Source organism: Ruditapes philippinarum, unplaced genomic scaffold (genome assembly GCF_026571515.1).
Source record: "Ruditapes philippinarum isolate M1 unplaced genomic scaffold, ASM2657151v2 ctg666_1_1_1_1, whole genome shotgun sequence".
Classification (NCBI taxonomy): domain Eukaryota; kingdom Metazoa; phylum Mollusca; class Bivalvia; order Venerida; family Veneridae; genus Ruditapes; species Ruditapes philippinarum.
Genome location: NW_026857296.1, coordinates 137,555 through 157,261, shown reverse-complemented (window position 1 = coordinate 157,261; position 19,707 = coordinate 137,555). Strand labels below are relative to the sequence as shown.

The window sequence follows — 19,707 nt, the reverse complement described above, 5'->3', positions numbered from 1 at the left end:
TTGTAATATTTTCAAATCAACTTGAATTTGTTGAAACATGAAATTTACATTGTATATAATTATTATATGAATTATATTGTAACAAGCAAAATAAGTATTGTAAACAGTATATAAGTGTGTAAATATGTTTATATTTGTACAGGAACTGACACCACTTGGTTATCATCTCGGCACATTACCTGTAGATGTTAGGTAGGTTCAAATTATTATATAATTTACTAACTTCTGTTTTCATATAATACTGGTACTACATTTTTAGAGTTCAAATACCCAGTATTGTGATAATAACTTTAGGTCTGACTGAGTAACTGTCCAGTATTTTAAATTCAAAATTACAAACTGTGCAAAATTACAACACAACACTGACATGTTTCTGTTGACATACCCTCATAGAAAGAGAGGCATGGTTAAGGTTGTTGACTTCAAACTACTTGCTCCTCACCGCTGTGGGTTTGAATCCCGACTTTGGATTCTTTCATGTGAGGAAGCTATCCAACGTCGGTGGTGCTACTCAAGTGCCCATTTGGTTTATACAGAATTTATTTTAGTTTGATTGTGTAGGACTGAGCAATGAGTGTAAAGTCTTTTGCCCAAGGAAACATAATGACTTGCCCCTGATGGGGTATGAACCTATGCGGCTAGCGATCATTAGATTACTAGTCCAAAGCATTAACTAATCGGCCATGCGGCCACTCAAAGTGCCCATTTGTGCCCGAAATAATGCTTGGAAGGGCACCTGAGGTCTTCAACCAGCAGTAAAGCTGGAATGTCACCATATGATCTATACTGTGTCGGTGTGACATACGAGAACCCAATCAAACAAACAAAACATAGGAAGAGAATTGATGGTATTAATTATGTCAATTAATTTATAGAGGAGAAGTAATTTTGTCAATGTAATTTGGTTATTGATACCATATCTGAAATAATCTTTCTTAACAATATATATCATGTAAAATGTATTTTTAATTTCCAGAGTCTAATGTTGAGGAGTATTGTGAACCATGTTTAAATATATAATCAAAGCAAAAGAACAAGAAACTTAATTATACCTTCATGATTTTTATAACATTATTAGAAAACTATCAATTTGCATTCATAAAGAAAGGGTGATCCTGATTTATGCGCTAAACATGACTGTTAATATATATAGACTTCAAAGAGCCATTTGCACTACAGAAATGAATTTAAAAAAAGATTAAAACTCTAATGCTGTATTAATTTTTACCCAATACATGTTTTACTCATGTAACATACATGGCTCAGTTTTAATATCAAGAGTTAAATAAATGTTTATTTATTTCAGGATAGGAAAGTTGATGTTATTGGGTGCTATATTTAGATGTCTAGATCCAGCTTTAACTATAGCTGCCTGTCTCAGCTTTAAATCTCCTTTTGTAAGTACTTGATGATGCTATATTTTACTGTATAATTATTTCCCATCTAGCATCAGTTTGGGAGTGTCTATATATGAGCTAGTGGCAAGATCAGTGGTTTCAGAGCCATAGCTACTTGCAGATGGTGGTTTAGATCTGGTTATAGACAAATAATTGGGTTAATTAGATGACTGTGGATTTTAATTGGTTGAAATCTCAGTGAACATGAATAGATAAGAAAAGGATTTGTGGCTTGCTTACAGGGGGAGGTCAGAGGTGCTTGACATAATACTTAAATTGGCATTTAGATTATATGTCTATCAGAGATAGAGGAGCTATTCTTTTATTTCTTAAGGCGCGTCTTTTGCTAAGTGAAAGTCAGTTGTTCTATTCAGATGCCGATTTATGCCTGAAATAACACACAGAGGGCAACTGAGGTCTTTCTCCTCCAGTAAAAGCTGACAAATGGCCATATTACCTTATGCTGTGAAGGTGCGATGTAAAACCCAATAAAAAACATATTTCCTTAGAGGTATAGTAACTTGAAACAGCATCCATACCTATTATACATGTAAACTATATGTTATCTTTTGAAAAACTTCAAATGAAAGAAAAAAGCATTATGTTCTATTTCAGGTGACACCGTTTGGTAAGAAACATGAGGCTACAGAGAAGAAACTTGGCTTTGCTGCAGGAAATTCAGATCATCTCACAATGTTGAATGCATATAATGTAAGTTCATATATCAAATCAATAAAAATGTTTTCAACTTCACACAATGGAAGAAATTAATACAATTATGGGTCTTTTTCCTTTATATAAGTGATATCCTTTTGCAACCAGCTCTCAAAGTAATATATACCTTGTAATGAAAATTGAAAATTTAAAACCTTTAACCTGGTGGAATCAAAACTTTGCCACCAGCATAGATTCAGGTCAGCCTACATGACAGTGCAATCTGATTAAGCTGTAGACTGTTGGCTGACTTACTATAAAATGTTGATTTTGATATCCCCCCCAAAATTGATTATGAACAGTCCCAAAAGATAGAAAGTCCATTTGAGAAATTCATCAGGTTACGGGTTAAATTCTATTTTATTAATCACAGACATACAGAAATTCAGGCTGGAATGTTAACGGTAGTAATCTTCGAGTGTTTATTTGTCAACATTTAGATGACAAACAAGCAGTTATTGTTTGTATTTTCACTAGAAAGATTATAGTCTTTGGAGAGCTTATACGTAGAATACATGATAAAATTATTTTAATTATTTATTTATAGGCCTGGAAGGAAGCAAGAAAAAATGGTGGACAGGAGGCTTATCGTTTCTGTCAGGACAATTTTCTCTCTAAAAGGTCTTTAGAGGTAATGTTATATTGATATCAATTAAAAGTTTAATTTTCAACATTTTGATAAAACGTCTTATATAGAAATGTGTGATTTCATGCATAAGGCTTGGTTTTAATAGTAAAATAGGTCAATTCATTCATACAAGGAGACATTACACACATCATACTGGCAAAGTTATAGTCATGATACAGAACTTTAGCTTTACTTATAGATGATTATTTTAGCAGAATAAGGCCTTAATATTTTGGTTCTTGTTCTGTTCCAATTAAGCTTGATTTACCATTTTATTCACAAAACATAATGAAAAGATACTTGTATACATCTAAATAATGTCAGTATTTTGGTGATAATAAGTGAACAAGCTACTATATGTACATACTCTATAATATGTCCACAGTTTTATAACAATATATTGTTATATTTGATGTTTTTACTAGATGTTGTCCAGTATGAAGCAACAGTTTGTAGAGTTGTTATCAGACATTGGGTTCGTGAAGGAAGGTATATCTAGTAGAGATGTAGAGAGAGCGGCAAGAAATGGTGAAGATGGTGTGATCACTCTTACAGGACCTGAGGTGTGTTAAATTGTTAAATGACAAGGTGGTCACTCTTACAGGACCTAAGTTTTTTTTAAATTGTTTAATATTTGACTAGAATGGAGAATGGTGTTCTTAAATTGCTTATTTAGTACTTACTTTTCCCTCTTTGTTGTAATGCTTTAGACAATAAAGTGAATGATTTAGACAGCAAAAATTTATTGGTGTCTTTTTGTTCTCTAATGTAAATTGCTTAAATAAAATATGTTTTTATCTCTTGATATTTGATGAAAACTGTGCTCATTTTGATACTGAAAGCAAGTGATGCTGTTCATATAGAAATGGTATCAAGAATTAATAGAGTTGCTGAGAAATTTAAGTAATTTAAACCAAAGTGCTATGTTTACTACTTTGCAGGATCATATGAAAATATAAGAAGTAAAATTATCATTTATTATGTTTGATATGAATGTTACATGGAAATACAAGGAGTATGTTATATATGTATATTACAGGCCAACTTGAACTCTAAGAATCTTAAGTTGATATCTGCCTTGTTAGTGGGAGCCTTATATCCAAATATTGTACAGGTTCTCACCCCAGAACAGCAGTATGCCCAAATGGGTGGTGGTAAGTTTAAATTAAGTCTTCATCTTGTATTCAGGACTTCTGAAGTGAAGTAAAGTAATAGCTGCATCAGTATCTATAACATTTCAACACAGCTAAAATAATGCTAGTAAATTAATCTTTATAAAACGGTTGCTGGTCCAAACATTGTTTGCAAAATAACTTCAACTTTAATTTAAAAAAAGTCAGTCTTTCAAGGTAATGATTTAGGAATGTTTGTTTCATTTATTTAATTTTGTTTATACTGAATAGTTTATACTGAATTCATTTAGTTTGATTGTGTAGGAATCTATATAAACACACTTTTGAAACTGTTGTTGGAACCAGCAAGTACTAAGCAATGAGTGTAAAGTTTCTGGCTCAAGGAAACAACAACTTGCCCCTTAACAAGTAATAAACCCACACCACTAGCCATCCTCAGATTACATATTAATCATTCGGCGGTGCCTTCATTTATTAAGCTTTTTAATCAGATTTATTACATTTAAGAAAAAGATCTAGATTAAGATTTTATTTCTTGTATTTATTATTTTCAGGAGCAGTTGCTGTAGCACCAAAAGCTGAAGATATTAGATTTAAAACTAAACCTGATGGATATGTAAGCCATTCAGTCATTTATATTAATATTTATGTATCTACACTAAAGTATACTACAAAACACTAAAGTATACTACAAAATTAAATAAACATGACAATGCTGTTTTGCTGGAGTTGTGTTGAAGTCTATGAATTCTAGCAATGGTAATAACTTGGATATATTCTAACAGTATGCTTTAGCAGTCTATTAAACATATCAAGTTTATTACACAATTTTTGTCCATTACATAATTTGTGTCCATTATCATTTACAATTTGAGTTATTTCATAATTTAAGTCATTATTATCCCCCACCGAAAAGGCGGCGGATGACATAATCTCCGTCTGTCTGTCCTTCCGTCCAACATTTTTGTCCAGAGTATATCTCAAAAAGTATTTGAGGTATCATCTTGAAACTTCATAGGTGTTAGATCATATTGAGGAGAAGTGCAGTGCACATGAATGATAACTCTATCCTGCATGATTTTTCAGTTATTGCCCATTGTTATTTTTCAAACTTTGAAATTGAGTTTAATTGTCCAGAGCATAACTCAAAAAGCCTTTCAGATATCAACATGAAACTTCATAAGTGGATATATCTCACTCAGGAGGTGTGCAATTACACAATTTGAGTCCATTAAATTACACAGTGTTAGTGCATTATACAATTTGCAACAATCTTCAGTCACAATAATAGTCATGATTATCTTAAGAGAAAATTCAAGTGTTATTTTAAGTATTCAAGTATTGTTCTAAATTCTTGCAGGTGAAGATCCATCCATCATCTGTGAACTTTCAAGTGAGATTTTACGAGAGTCCATATTTGGTGTATCATGAGAAAATAAAAACTACAAGGGTGAGAAATAAATTTTATTTAGAAACATTGAAATTACATTTAACATTGCTGCAAAGGCTTAATGTAATATTACATTATATATATGTTTCTAAAATAATTGTAATTGTGGAAAATCAATATTTAATTTGTTTCAATTTTTAGCTCAACTATACAAAGTATATAGAGAGCTGTCCTACTTCAGTGTCGGCATCCACTTCCAGATTTTAAATTAAAATTTTGATGCAGTAAAATATTTTTCACTATAACTTTTTCATTTCTTCAGGTATCAACTTCAAACTTCAAATATATGTTCCTTATCATTAACCACATCTTATGTGACAAGGTTCATAATTCCAGCACCAATATTTTCAGATTTATCTCCCCTTGAACTTAGAATTTTCCTTAACAAATACTATTTTTACTGTTACTTCATATTTCTTAAGGGATCAACTTCATAATTCAAGCATATGTTCCTTATCATCAACCACATCTTATGTGACAAGGTTCATAACTCTAGCACCAATATTTTTAGATATCTCCCCATGAACTTAGAATTTTCCTTAAAAAATAATAATTTTTATTGTTACTTCTTTATTTCTTAAAGGATCAACTTCATACTTTACATATATGTTCCTTATCATCAACCACATCTTATATGACAAGGTTCATAACTCTAGCACCAATATTTTTAGATTTATCTCCCCTTGAACTCAGAATTTTCTTTAAAAAATACTATTTTTTACTGTTTTTTTATTTATTTCTAAAAGGGATCAACTTCAAACTTCATATATATGTTCTTTATCATTGACCATATGTTATATGACGAGGTTCAGAACTCTAGTACCAATATCGTAAGAATTATCTCGCCATAAACTTTTTTTACTTGAAAAATGTAGTTTTTACTATAACTTCTTTAGTTTTAAAAGTATCTAATTCAAACTTCAAATACCTATTCCTTATCATCAATTACATCTTATGTGATAAGGTTCATAACTCTTTAAGCAATATTTTCAGATTTATCTCTCTTTGAATTTAGGATTTTCTTTAAGAAATATTATAACTTCTTGACTTTTTAAGGTATCTACTTCAAACTTCAAATATATATTTCTTATCATTACACACATGTTACGTGACAAGGTTCATAACTCTAGCATGACTATTTCTAGAATTATTCCCCTTGATCTTGGAATTTATGTTAACAAATTTTATTGTTTTACTATAACTTAATACATAATTATACATAATTGATTTTTCTTTCATAGTTTTGTCTTCCTTACTGCGTCCAGTATTTTATTGTTCGAGCTTCGCTGTCTCCTGTGACAGCTCTTGTTATTTGTATTCTCATTCACATAAAAATATTAATATTCACCATCATGTATCATGATGTTTATTCATATGCGCTACCCCATGTACAGCTCTGTGATACAATTTCAATTACTTTTTTAAGGATGACTGTTAACCGCTTACTTGATCCGACGTCCAGTATTGGTTAACAGAATCGATATTCGATTACTTGGAGAAAATATATAATTTCTTCTCTTTTTAGCTCACCTGTCACAAAGTGACAGGGTGAGCTTTTGTGATCACTTTTCGTCCGGCGTCCGTCCGTCCGTCGTCCGTCCGTAAACTTTTACTTTAAATGACATCTCCTCATAAACCACTAAGCCAATTTCATCCAAACTTCACAGGAATGTTCCTTTGGTGGTCACCTTTAAAAATTGTTCAAAGAATTTAATTCCATGCAGAACTCTGGTTGCCATGGCAACCAAAAGAAAAAACTTTAAATATCTTCTTTTAAAAAACCGAAAGAGCTAGAGCTTAGATATTTGGCATGAAACATCTTCTAGTGAGTGTCTACCAAGATTGTTCAAATAAAAGCCCTGGGGTCAAAATTGGCTCCGCCCCAGGGGGTCATTGATTTTCCCTATATGTATATAGTAAAAACTTAAAAAATCTTCTTTTAAAGAACTCAAAGAGCTAGAGCTAAGATATTTAGCATGAAACATGTTCTAATGGGTGTCTACCAAGTTTGTTCAAATAAAAACCCTGGGGTCAAAATTGGCCCCGCCCCAGGGGGTCATTGATTTTCCCTATATGCATATAGTAAAAACTTAAAAAATCTTTTTTTAAAGAACCCAAAGAGCTAGAGATTAGATATTTGGCATGAAACATCTTCTAGTGAGTGTCTACCAAGATTGTTCAAATAAAAGCCCTGGGGTCAAAATTGGCCCCGCCCCAGGGTGTCATTGATTTTCCCTATATGCATATAGTAAAAACTTAAAAAAATCTTTTTTTAAAGAACCCAAAGAGCTAGAGCTAAGATATTTAGCATGAAACATCTTCTAAGGAGTGTCTACCAAGTTTGTTCAAATAAAAGCCCTGGGGTCAAAATTGGCCTCGCCCCAGGGGGTCATTGATTTTCCCTGTATGCATATAGTAAAAATTTAAAAATCTTCTTTTAAAGAACTCATGGAGCTAGAGCTAAGATATTTAGCATGAAACATGTTCTAATGGTTGTCTACCAAGTTTGTTCAAATAAAAGCCCTTGGGTCAAAATTGGCCCCGCCCCAGGGGGTCATTGATTTTCCCTATATGTATATAGTAAAAACTTAAAAAATCTTCTTTTAAAGAACCAAAAGAGCTAGAGCTAAGATATTTAGCATGAAACATGTTCTAATGGGTGTCTACCAAGTTTGTTCAAATAAAAGCCCTGGGGTCAAAATTGGCTCCGCCCCAGGGGGTCATTGATTTTCCCTATATGTATATAGTAAAAACTTAAAAAATCTTCATTTAAAGAACTCAAAGAGCTAGAGCTAAGATATTTAGCATGAAACATGTTCTAATGGGTGTCTACCAAGTTTGTTCAAATAAAAGCCCTGGGGTCAAAATTGGCCCCGCCCCAGGGCCCCAGGGGGTCATTGATTTTCCCTATATGTATATAGTAAAAACTTAAAAAAACTTATTTTAAAGAACTCAAAGAGCTAGAGCTAAGATATTTAGCATGAAACATGTTCTAATGGGTGTCTACCAAGTTTGTTCAAATAAAAGCCTTGGGGTCAAAATTGACCCTGCCCCAGGGGGTCATTGATTTTCCCTATATGTACATGTATATAGTAAAAACTTAAAAAATCTTCTTTTAAAGAACTCAAAGAGCTAGAGCTAAGATATGTAGCATGAAACATGTTCTAATGGGTGTCTACCAAGTTTGTTCAAATAAGAGCCGTGGGGTCAAAATTGGCCCTGCCCCGGGGGTCATTGATTTTCCTTATATATGTGTATATCAAAAACTTAAAAAGTATTCTTTGAAAAAACCTAAATAGCTAGAGTTAAGATATTAAGCATGAAACATCTTCTAGTGAGTGTCTACAAAGTTTGTTCAAATAAAAGCCCTGGGGTCAAAATTGGCCCTTCCCTGGGGGTCATTGATTTTCCTTATATGTGTATAGGAAAAACTTAAAAAACATCTTTGAAAAAACCCAAATAGCTAGAGTTTAGATATTAAGCATGAAACATGTTCTAGTAAGTGTCTACAAAGTTTGTTCAAATAAAAGCCCTGGGGTCAAAACTGGCCCCGCCCCAGGGGTGTCATTGTTTTTAACTATATGTGTATAGTAAAAACTTAAAAAATCTTCTTTAAAAAACACAATGAGCTACAGCTTAGATGTTTAGCATGAAACATCTTCGTATGGGTGTATACCAAGTTTGTTTAAATAAAAGCCCTTGGTTAAAATAGGCCCTGCCGGGGGTAGGGGAGGGCAGATCATTGTTTTTCATTATAAGTGTGTACATCATGAAACGTCTTCTTATAGGTGTCTTCCAAGTTTGTTCAAATAAAAGCCCTGGGGTTTAAACTGGCCCCGCTCCGGGGGCCTACATACAGGTGAGCGTCCTTAGGGCCATCATGGCCCTCTTGTTTCTTTTTGTGACTAAGAAAGATAAATGTATCCAAATAGTTTAGAAATTCGGAGATGTACATGTATCTTCATAAATACTTGTTAAATGCAATCAAAACATCCTTGCAGAGATGCAAAACGATATCGTAAATTTAACAGTTTAACATGCGCATGATATTGATAACCTGTGTAGCCTACGTCATTCAGCCTCTTATGATATGTAATTACTTTAAATTGTGCATTAACTAAAACATTGCAGACGGTGTTGATATAATGTGATAAAACCTTAAAGATCATTTAAAATCATCTGAGTAACTGACTTGTTCGGGGAAATGACTCAAGTATTAGTTTTGGTATTCGTCGCCATCCCTACTATTGTACACAGGAATAGATTAATAGTGAGGGAAATTTAATTTCTTGTAACAAATTGAATTTCAGATATATATCAGGGACAGTACTATGGTATCTGTGTACCCCCTGTTGTTGTTTGGTGGTGGAGAGATAGGGGTGGACCTATCCCGGGGGAACTTTATACTTTCTGTGGATGATGGCTGGATTAAGTTTATGGCTCAATCTCATCAAGTAAGCTGTTATTTTGGTTAAATATCTCATGCTTATGGCACAATGTCTTTAACAATCAGGTTAGCTAATATTTATTACTATATTGTATATATTGTATTATATATACAAAATAGAATTTTAAGTGATAGTTAGGTGAGATGTTTATAACCCTGGCATAAAGTTATTGAAATGTTTGTTTGTCAGTCTGTCTAGGTTAGGATAGATACTTTTTCATATGATTCTGTCAACAAACAGTTTGGATTTTACTAGAGACTGGCAGATCTAAGTCGCAAGTTCCTTTCTTTTACATTGTCTAAGGGAAGTTGAGGTGTTCTGTTACAAAAAAAAAAGACTGGTACAAAATGATGAAGTCATTTTACATAAGAAAAGACTAGTGTATTTATATACCTTTCACATCATTTCCTCATATATTTTCAGATAGCTGAGTTAGTGAGAGAGTTAAGACTGGAACTGGATCATTTGTTAGAAGATAAAATAAAGACTCCACACATGGACCTGTGTACCTGCCCCAGGGGCAGTAAAATTATAGACACTATAGTTAAACTTATTACTACCCAATAGGTGCTAAATAAAATAAATATAGTAGTGAAAAGTCTTTCAGGAGTTTGTTTTAATATTCAAAAGAATTGTATACAGCTTAAAGCAGTGTGCCTCAAGATTCCTATCTTATCAATTTCTAGGAAAAGTAAAGATTTGTTCTTAGTAGAAAAAATATTGGGAAGCCTGATAATTAGGGGGATTTAAGTCGGTTTAAGGCACTTACTACTGTAAAAGCAAATGTTTTCTCTAGGCCAAAATGAAAGATTTGCAAAATTAGCAGCATGCTTCATTAGTCATGGGGTAGAAATTTTATGATAACAATTGTAAACACCTTTTAACAAAAAACCTGCAATGTACATGTATTATTTGAGTTGTGAAACTCTTGATGGCGTACATGGCGGACTGGTTTAGGTTGTTAACTAAAACCACTTGACCCTCACCTCTATTAGATTGAATCCTGCCAGAGACTTTTTGATTCTTTCATTTCAGGAAAGCTATCCAGCTAGCTTACAGAACATCAGTGTTTTTTGTGAGGTGCCCACTTGTGCCTGAAATATTATATGGAAAGTCGTCATATGACCTGTACAGTATTGGTGCAATGACATTTACAGTGTTGGTGTGATGCCCTTTTTTTTACAAATACTTTATAAATCCACATGCAAATACCCAGGTGCACAACTACACATGTTGACTAACATTCCTGTAAAATTTTATGACCCTAGGTCAAACACTTTTTGAGTTACATGCAACACAAAACATGTTCAATAGAAAAAACGTTTATTTCTCAGTCTATATTTATTGATTTATATCATTGTAAATATACATAGTCACAATATAAGTTGTCTAAATTTCTGACCTGTAAAAGATTAAATCATCTAACAATATAGAAATTGCAGTTGTGACCAAAAACTTAAATTTGTTGTGTAGAAAATGTTTGTCAACAATATACTTGTTAAAGTGTTAATAAACATCATGTTTTTTTATATATATTACATTGTATTAAAACGTTAAAATGGCAGGTTTTGATAGAACAAAATGATAAAATAGAATTAAAAAATAGAATAAAGATTTGTCTTGGAAACAGAAAAATGGGCTCCAATATACAATGAAATAATGTAAATGCATTGTTACAAGAGTAAGGAATCATTTACAAACACATTCATCTTAATATCCCAAAATTATGAAAAAGGCATCAATGAATAAATGACAAATATAGTTACAACATGAATTATAAAATCTACCCATTAATGACAGAATTGATGACCAAACACAACAATCAATGTACTTATAATTTATGTGAAATATTGCATTTTCAGTCTAAGCTGTAAATTGACCCTTGTTCCCTCTTATCACATATTGTTTTAAAGTTGCATATAATAAAGCCAAATTATTTAAACATCTGTCAATGACAGACAAACATAATGATTGACAAGACAATCCAACCAATGTACTGTCAAATCATGACTTTTGACAGCCAAGTGTCAGTGACTTTTTGGCTTGTGAACTTGATCTTGTGGAATACCCAATGCCTATATCTTAACAAGCTGTAATTTATGTCAAGATATTTCATAATCCAGCGATGACCTCCTTCTTACAAGCAAAAGTAACAATGTACTAGACCACTGAGACAAAGAATCAATTCCCTGACACAGATGTTCTCTAGTAACTAAAGTAGATATGTCCTCTACTGTAACATACCCCCTCTTCAGAAAGTCACTATTTTAAGTAAGTATCTTTCAATGACATTTCCATGAATTACTTTAAGATAAACCTTACTGATGATTGTCTGCTATATTATCTTGTTTATAAAAATAATCTATGGAATGAGATTCATGTACAAAAAAACTCTTTCATCTTGCAAACCACAATTTAGTATTTATTTTTGATGAGCAATACCTAATTTTTAAGAAGCTCTTTACTCTAAAAATATAAAGTAGAAGCTTAAAACTATGTCACACTTGGATTCATTCTCCATTTTGATTTTATATGAGGGAAAGAAGGACGAAAGGCAAATATGTTTACATTTGGATCAGTTTGATTTGGACAAGCTGTAGATGATTCCTTCAAACTTTAAAGTCTTATAACATATGCTATAGAATGGTGTCTTATTTATTTGGCAACTAGTAAACGGGAGAGAAGCAAGCATATATGAATGTTTGCTGCATTGTTTTCTGCTCTTTGTTGCAGAGAACGTATGTAATATTCTAAAGCATCCTGTGGTTCATATGGCGGTTATCATGGAACCTTCAATGTGACATGTAAATGCCATTCAAACTTTAAAGTCTTATAGCATACTATAGTCTGTGTATTGTGTATCAGGGTCTAACGTCAGTACAACATCTTTTCAACTCTGGGTTGTAGTAAACGGGAGAGAAGCAAGCATATATGAATGCTTGCTGCATTATTTCTTGCTCTTTCCTGCAGAGAATATATGTAGCAATGGAAAGCATCATTTGGTCTATTTTCTTGTTCCATACATTGCCCTAAAATGTTAAGAGCTGTTTCTCTATGATTAAGGTTTTTCCCAGGAAATGTGGTTCTCATAAGATTATTGAGTGCTTGTTGTTTTTCTTGTTGTCTTTGTAGATGACCATAAATCTTATATTGTAGAAAGTGTATGAATGGTAAAGAATCAACTGTAGCCCATTCCATAAAACTGTCTTGAAACCCGAATGTTTTAATAACTCTGTGTTTCATGTCATCTTGTGTAGATCTGAACATTTCATATTGTAGTTCATGAGGAACGCAGTTGATCTCCTTCAATATGAAATGGACACAAAATGCTACAATATGTTTGATACTGTCTCGTTTGTGTTCTTTACATACCCTTGCAATGTCTTCAGATACGGTTGATGGAATCCTCTCTTTGCTGATACAGATAGGGACAACATGATGAGAGAGATATTTTTGTTCAGTTTGTCTCAGAATCTCTTCAGCTTTCTCCATCATTCCTATACTGTAGAATACTGATGCCTGTTTCAGCCTGCCAGATGAAACATCTGAGTTTGAACCATATGAAAGCAAATTAAATGCTTCAGGCAATATTTCATTATTTTCGCCAATACTGGATGATGCTAGGACAGAACCATAGGTGGTGGCGGCCAAAGGTTTCTGATATTTGCATGTGGTATGTGCAATAGTTTCATCATTATAAATGTCATTGGTCATTAGGGAAGGTAAGATTTTGTTGCACAATTGGTTCATTTTTTCTATGTTTTCGTTCTGTAATCGTACAATGAAAGCAGTGTGAGTCCAAAATATATCAAATGCAAACATAATAAATGATAAAGAACTATCAGACCTGTCAACTCTCTGTGGTACCATTAGTTTCATGTTCAGTTTAACTTGTAGTCTATATCCAAGGTCATCAGTTTCCATTCGAAGCAAAAATTGTCTATAATTCTGAATAAAGTCACTTAAATTTTCTCTAAGTTTATGGTTTGTCTCAGAAGTAAATTGCCCTGCCATCAAGTTGTTTTCAGATATTATGAAATGGGAACAATGTTCATTCTGTACACAACTGTGTAATTCCTGTAAGCAGAATACCAAACATGTCAATAAATTTTTATCTATCCAAATACTTATTTCTGTATTTTCTATACAATGAAATAATACTGTTTTAATCATATAACTTGATATATTTATTTCCCCATGAGGATTCAGGAATGATTTTAGAATCATTTTCAGTAACACATAGCATCTTATTTGTGTCATATTAAGATTAGACATAAGATGTTTCTCTGCCAGGGATGTAGATATTCTCCATTCCAGTTCAGGATATTTACTGACCTTACTTCCAGTTGGAACGACAAAACACCTTGTTTCGGCTGCACATTTTCTCATCTCATTTGTTGGCCATCCTCCTGTACCTTGTCTCACTAACCAACCTGATGCTGATTGAGGCCATGATTTACATGGAAAAGCAAACACAACATCTGCACCACAGTTTTCTACGTTATTTGCAGAGATGGATGGTCCATGATGTATATTACCAGTAGGCAGATGTTCAGTGCCGTTAAAAAATGTGTTTTTACACAATATTTTTCTTCTTTCAGGTACAAGTATGTGGTAGTCATTGGGAATTTCAGTGGCAGGCATAGGTACATAAGAATGAAGCAGTTGTAGGAAACAATATCCAGGGGTGGTGTTTGCATCCTGTATCATGAGGTAGTTTGACTTGCCACGTTGCCACTCTGACATTTTTTGTATAACAATGACATTATCGTCACAAGCTATAATATCTATATCTGACATAAGTCCTGTAGAAGTTGTACCTTCAATTTGACTCCCTAAATAATATGGAGTAACATTTTTTGCACCAACTGACATCAATGTGATAATATTCATCTCATTCTCCTCCAATGATCTTTTATTTCTCAACATTTTTTGTTCATTTACACCAATGCCATCTAAAACCTCTGATAACATCAGTGATAGATGTTCCCTGTAGGGAGGTGCTGGAAACATTCTGTAAAATATAAAATAACAATAAGGGAAATTTTTAATGACAGTCAGCAAGTTTCCTTATTAGCATTCCAATTCGTTATTCATTTGTCACTTTATGTTTATGACAGAACAGAACCTTAGTGTCAAGTTTTACATTACGTTTAAGTTACGTTTAAGTATACGAGTTGTGGTAGATATTAATTTTCAAATAATATATGCTGAATAATACTCAAAGCTCAATAACACATTTGTGTGGCATCAACAATATACAGACTGTATGTATTTTCATTGGAACACATTAATAAATGTATCAATGTCCACTGTACACTTCACCCTGAATGACAGATACAGTTGGAAGGTTATTATTTACATTTGCGATGGGAAGAACCGTTCAATTTAGGTTTTATTGATATTATGTTACATTTTTATACAGATATTGAATCCAGATTTCCCAGTGGTGAAATGTTAAAAGGCTCTCCTTTAGTGCAAGCAATTGTAAGTTTGAGTCTCGGTTCTAGCTCGTTTACATTTTAATACATTACCCAACCCACCTAAGCCATTCCCAGCCTAACTTACCCCAGTACGACCGCAACCAAATTTACCTTCCTTATCTACCAAAACCTTCCCACAAACCAAAACCACTTACCTAACCAACCTTACCTATAAAAACTACCCCCCCACATACCTAACAACCTAACAACCAACCTCAAGGGGGAATCACGTGACTTTGTATTGTAATACAAATGAGTAATGGCGACTTCTGAGCCTTCGTAAGTTCATTATTTTTATAACTTTAGATGAGAAAAGTTTCCTGAAATCAAGCATAACATTGACATAAGTTATCTTAGAATTCCATATAAAACCTTGCTGAAAGATCTGTAGAGTAAAATGGTTCTTTGCAGATGTATAGTAAATAAAATGAGCACTTTCTGGATAGTAATATAGAGAAAGATGTAAGTATAAAGTGAATAAGTAAGTAATTAGTAAGTCACACAAAACAAAATAGTTTCACGCATGGTTACAAATATTTACATTTACATTGGAAAGAAATAAATGTGCATTTGTAAAGAGTTAAAAAAACGTTTGTTTTAATCTATGATCAAATACTGTAAAATCATTTTTATTCGTGGAGCACAAATTTTCGTGGATTTCGTGGGTAGGTCAATCCACAAATTTAAGATCGGGCGAAATTTTATCCCAACAAATACTTTTTGCCATGTCTCTATAACACGCATCGGTGCTTTTCCGCCGATTTTTGTGTAATGAATGCCCAGAGGCAACGATTAAATTTATTGACAAGCCTGTGTCATACTAAAGATGCATGTATATACATGGAGTTAGTATAATGTGCGGCAATTAAGTGTAAATTTACTTTGCATGAGGTTAATTATTTTATTTTTTTACAAGAAATTGAAAATCCACAAATTTAAGAACCCACGAAAATGCTTGTTTTGATAAAACCACGAAATTTCATGCCCACGAATATAAGTGAATTCGCAGTATTTTGCTTCTGTTTCGAAATAGCCAATTCTTAAATCAGTTGTTTTTATAGCATATATAATTATCGGTACATATGTTTTAGCATGTTCGTGAAGTTAGCCAGACAGCCGAAACAAATTTTGTCTAGTCCAGCTGTTCCAGCTAGCCGGAATCCAGTTTCGGCTGAATTGGCTAGACAGAGAATGTACAGTAAAACCCGTGCAAACGACCATTTATTTATTCCATAATGTTGTTTAAAATTACTTATCACCTCGATCTCTGGCTATTTTAGAATAACCAAAATAAAGGCTATAATATTATAACATGAAAAAAATCCGAATACAGATATATCAATGTGTGTTTCGTGCAAGATGTGTCTGTGAGTATAGGTGTTTCCGTCGGGAATACTCAGGTATTTTGCTGACGTTGAGCCAAAAATCGTACTATACATGCTCATTTCAGCTCATATCTGGCAAATACCGGCTGGCCCCTGTGAGGCCAAGCCTCAATTCCGAGCAACCCCATATGGTAGGGGGTTTGGGGGGGTTGACCGTGTTTTCCGCGGGTATTATAGGTGTGCCCGTGGGCCCTTGGTTTTTGCCGACGTTGGGCCAAAAAAGTACGTCATGTAATGGTAAGTTTGTCATATTTGGAATTTGACAGGCCCGTGAAGCCCGTTCCCCTTCGGAAAGCTAGTTTTTGGGGGGTAAACGCGGGGTCTACCCTTTTGTCCCCGTTTTTTGGTTGTGGAATGCTTGGGTTTTTTCCTGCTTTTGGAAAAATGACTTACATGTAGTTTGTTTATTTGGCCCAAAACCGGCTGGCCCCCCCTGAGGCCCGCTCATTCCGGAACCATATGGGGGATGGTTGGGGTCAGACCCTTTTTTGGGTGTGTTCCCGGGGGTTAGGGGTCCGTCGGGAATATCAGATATTTTGCTGACGTTGAGACAAAAATCGTACTATACATGCTTTTTATTTATTCATTTGTTTTCGGTTTTACGTCACATCGACACAGTATAGGTCATATCGCGACGTTCCAGCTTTAATGGTGGAGGAAGACCTCAGGTGCCCTTCCGTGCATTATTTCAGGCACGAACGGGCACCTGAGTAGCACCACCGACGTTCCGTAAGCTAGCTGGATAGCTTCCTCACATGAAACATCACAGTCCCTGTCGGGATTCGAGCCCACAGCGGTGAGGGGCAAGTGGTTTGAAGTCAACGACCTTAACCACTCAGCCACGGACGCCCCACATGTTTTTTTAAAAAAAAAAAAATTGTTTTTAATTTTATGAATTAAAGAAAATAATGGAGACATTTTGATAATATCGACATGTCATATATATCACCAAAAAAAAACTTGTAAGACAATATGTCGAAATGAAATTTCTTAAATGTGTGTTATTATAAATAAGATATCTATAAGTGACTTCCGATTTATTTTGAGCGGAAAAGGGCACGTTATTAATATAAAATAATGATTTGACTGAATTTAAATGTGATTAAAATAAAAAAAAAATATGTGTGCAAGTTCCGACAGTTATGGATATGAGACGTACAAGTTCGATATGTCGCATCAAGTGAGCGTCTGAAAATCAGTCTGTTGCAAATTGTTTCGACAATGAATTGTGGAAGGATTATGTTTTTCTTGCAATCACCAATGAAGCGAATTGACTCATTTTTCAAAATTATAAAAAAAAAAAACCGAAAATAATAAAAATGGTAATACCCAAAAATTACGTTGCTAGAACGTTTACCAAATATTAACTTGTGCGATTTCTTTACGTAAATATATGCCAATTTTATCGTGGATGGAACCCCCTTTGGCTGAATAAAAAACGTATTTCACAGAGCTTGATTAAATAAATAAAGTATTAACAGCGTAAAGTCTTTAATAAAATTGCGTTTTTTAGGATTTAAACAACACTTATGTGATATGAAATGCACGTGAAATTGTATAATCGAATCATCCTTAATTGACTAAATTCGTGGAGCTTTCGAGGGCTTCGCCCCCTGAACCCCCACCAGGGCTCTGCCCTGGACCTGCAACGGGGCCTACGCGGCCCCCTTGACCTCCTGCGTGTACGCTTGTGCGTATATTTAGAATTGCCCTAGCTACGCCCCTGGGTGTGTCCGTCGGAAATACACTGGTATCGTGCCTCCTTATGTAAAGATTTTCATTTTATTGCCAATCTTTTTACCATTGTGTTCGTTTCTATAGAATTTAACTTTGGGTAAATGAAATTATTCTCGTATCGGATATAGCTTGAATGAGTGTTTATGCATGGTTTCTGTACCTTAAGTTAAATATGGAGTGATACCTTAAATATTTTCTTTTAACGGTGCACGTGTATTTCGTGGGTTAGTGGGGTATATATATAGTGTTTTCGCGGTTTTTCTTCACTCGATGCTTGCATTTGGTGGTACTTAAATAACCTGTTTAAATACGCCCCTCCCGACCCCATCCCTTCTTACAACAAACGTTTTTGTAATGAAGTATTTTAATACACATTCCTGCTGAATATTTAGGCTTTTTTCATCATTCTTCACATGACACACACAAAATCTTTTCTTGAAATATAACTTATTAAAGTTGCATAATTTAATGAATTTTCTTTGTTTTAATGAACATAACTCGTTATTTAATATTTTACAGATTACACAATGTTATTCTGTTTGTAATATTTTGTAACCACGTATTCAGATCTGTTTTAGTTTCGTTTCAGAGTTTCGGATACAGCAACAATGCTATACATCTGATGAATCCTATATACAAGAACATAACAGATCCAGATAAATACCGATTGATTCTATTGATTTGTAATATGTACTACCAAATATTAAGCGTTATTCCTATGTATTTGTTGTTGTTTCTTGCTATATTAGATTAGAGAATAATTGATTTACTCTCGACATAAGAGAGAGTAAATAGATTTCACCTAAAACACAAGATCACGACATATTTACAAATTATAAATAACATACAGTTAGCCATTTTCGTACCTTACACACCTCCTCCTATATTGTTTGTGACAGGTCTATATTTTTCGGATAGACCTGTTTAAACAAAAGAAAGTCCGTTATGAGGTCTATCTTTTGCACGTGCACAGGTCTGTTCTAGTCAGACAGACCCGGTCATGAAATACACGTGAAAAAATAGACCAGCCTATGCGCAGACAAAGAAAACATGAAATGCAATCAAATATTAAAACCCTTTTAACTAAGAAACTATTCCAGCATCCTTATATTCAATCTTTGAATAAAAATAATGGGTAGCATATCAAAGTTAGGACACATTTAACATTTATTTAATCGCGTCATTTTTAAAGTAATAGTTATTCTGTCATTAAGATGAAACTATATAGCAGAAATCACAGCATACTCATTACGATTTTAAAATGTTAATAAAGTTATAATTGATTTAGTTTAAAACATTTTATGATGAACGATCATATTTTATTCCAGAACA

General features: G+C 33.6%; 1 protein-coding gene across 1 annotated transcript in view; it reads left to right on the top strand.

Moving 5' to 3' along the window:
* The window catches only part of LOC132749304 (putative ATP-dependent RNA helicase DHX57), a 155,161-nt gene that overhangs the window by 8,943 nt on the left and 126,511 nt on the right, over positions 1-19,707 (top strand). Inside the window, exons 10-16 of the mRNA XM_060739029.1 lie at positions 143-192; positions 1,307-1,397; positions 2,013-2,108; positions 2,659-2,742; positions 3,165-3,302; positions 3,779-3,893; positions 4,427-4,488. Of these exons, the coding sequence (XP_060595012.1) occupies positions 143-192; positions 1,307-1,397; positions 2,013-2,108; positions 2,659-2,742; positions 3,165-3,302; positions 3,779-3,893; positions 4,427-4,488 (636 nt within the window). The remainder of the gene's footprint in view (positions 1-142; positions 193-1,306; positions 1,398-2,012; positions 2,109-2,658; positions 2,743-3,164; positions 3,303-3,778; positions 3,894-4,426; positions 4,489-19,707) is intronic.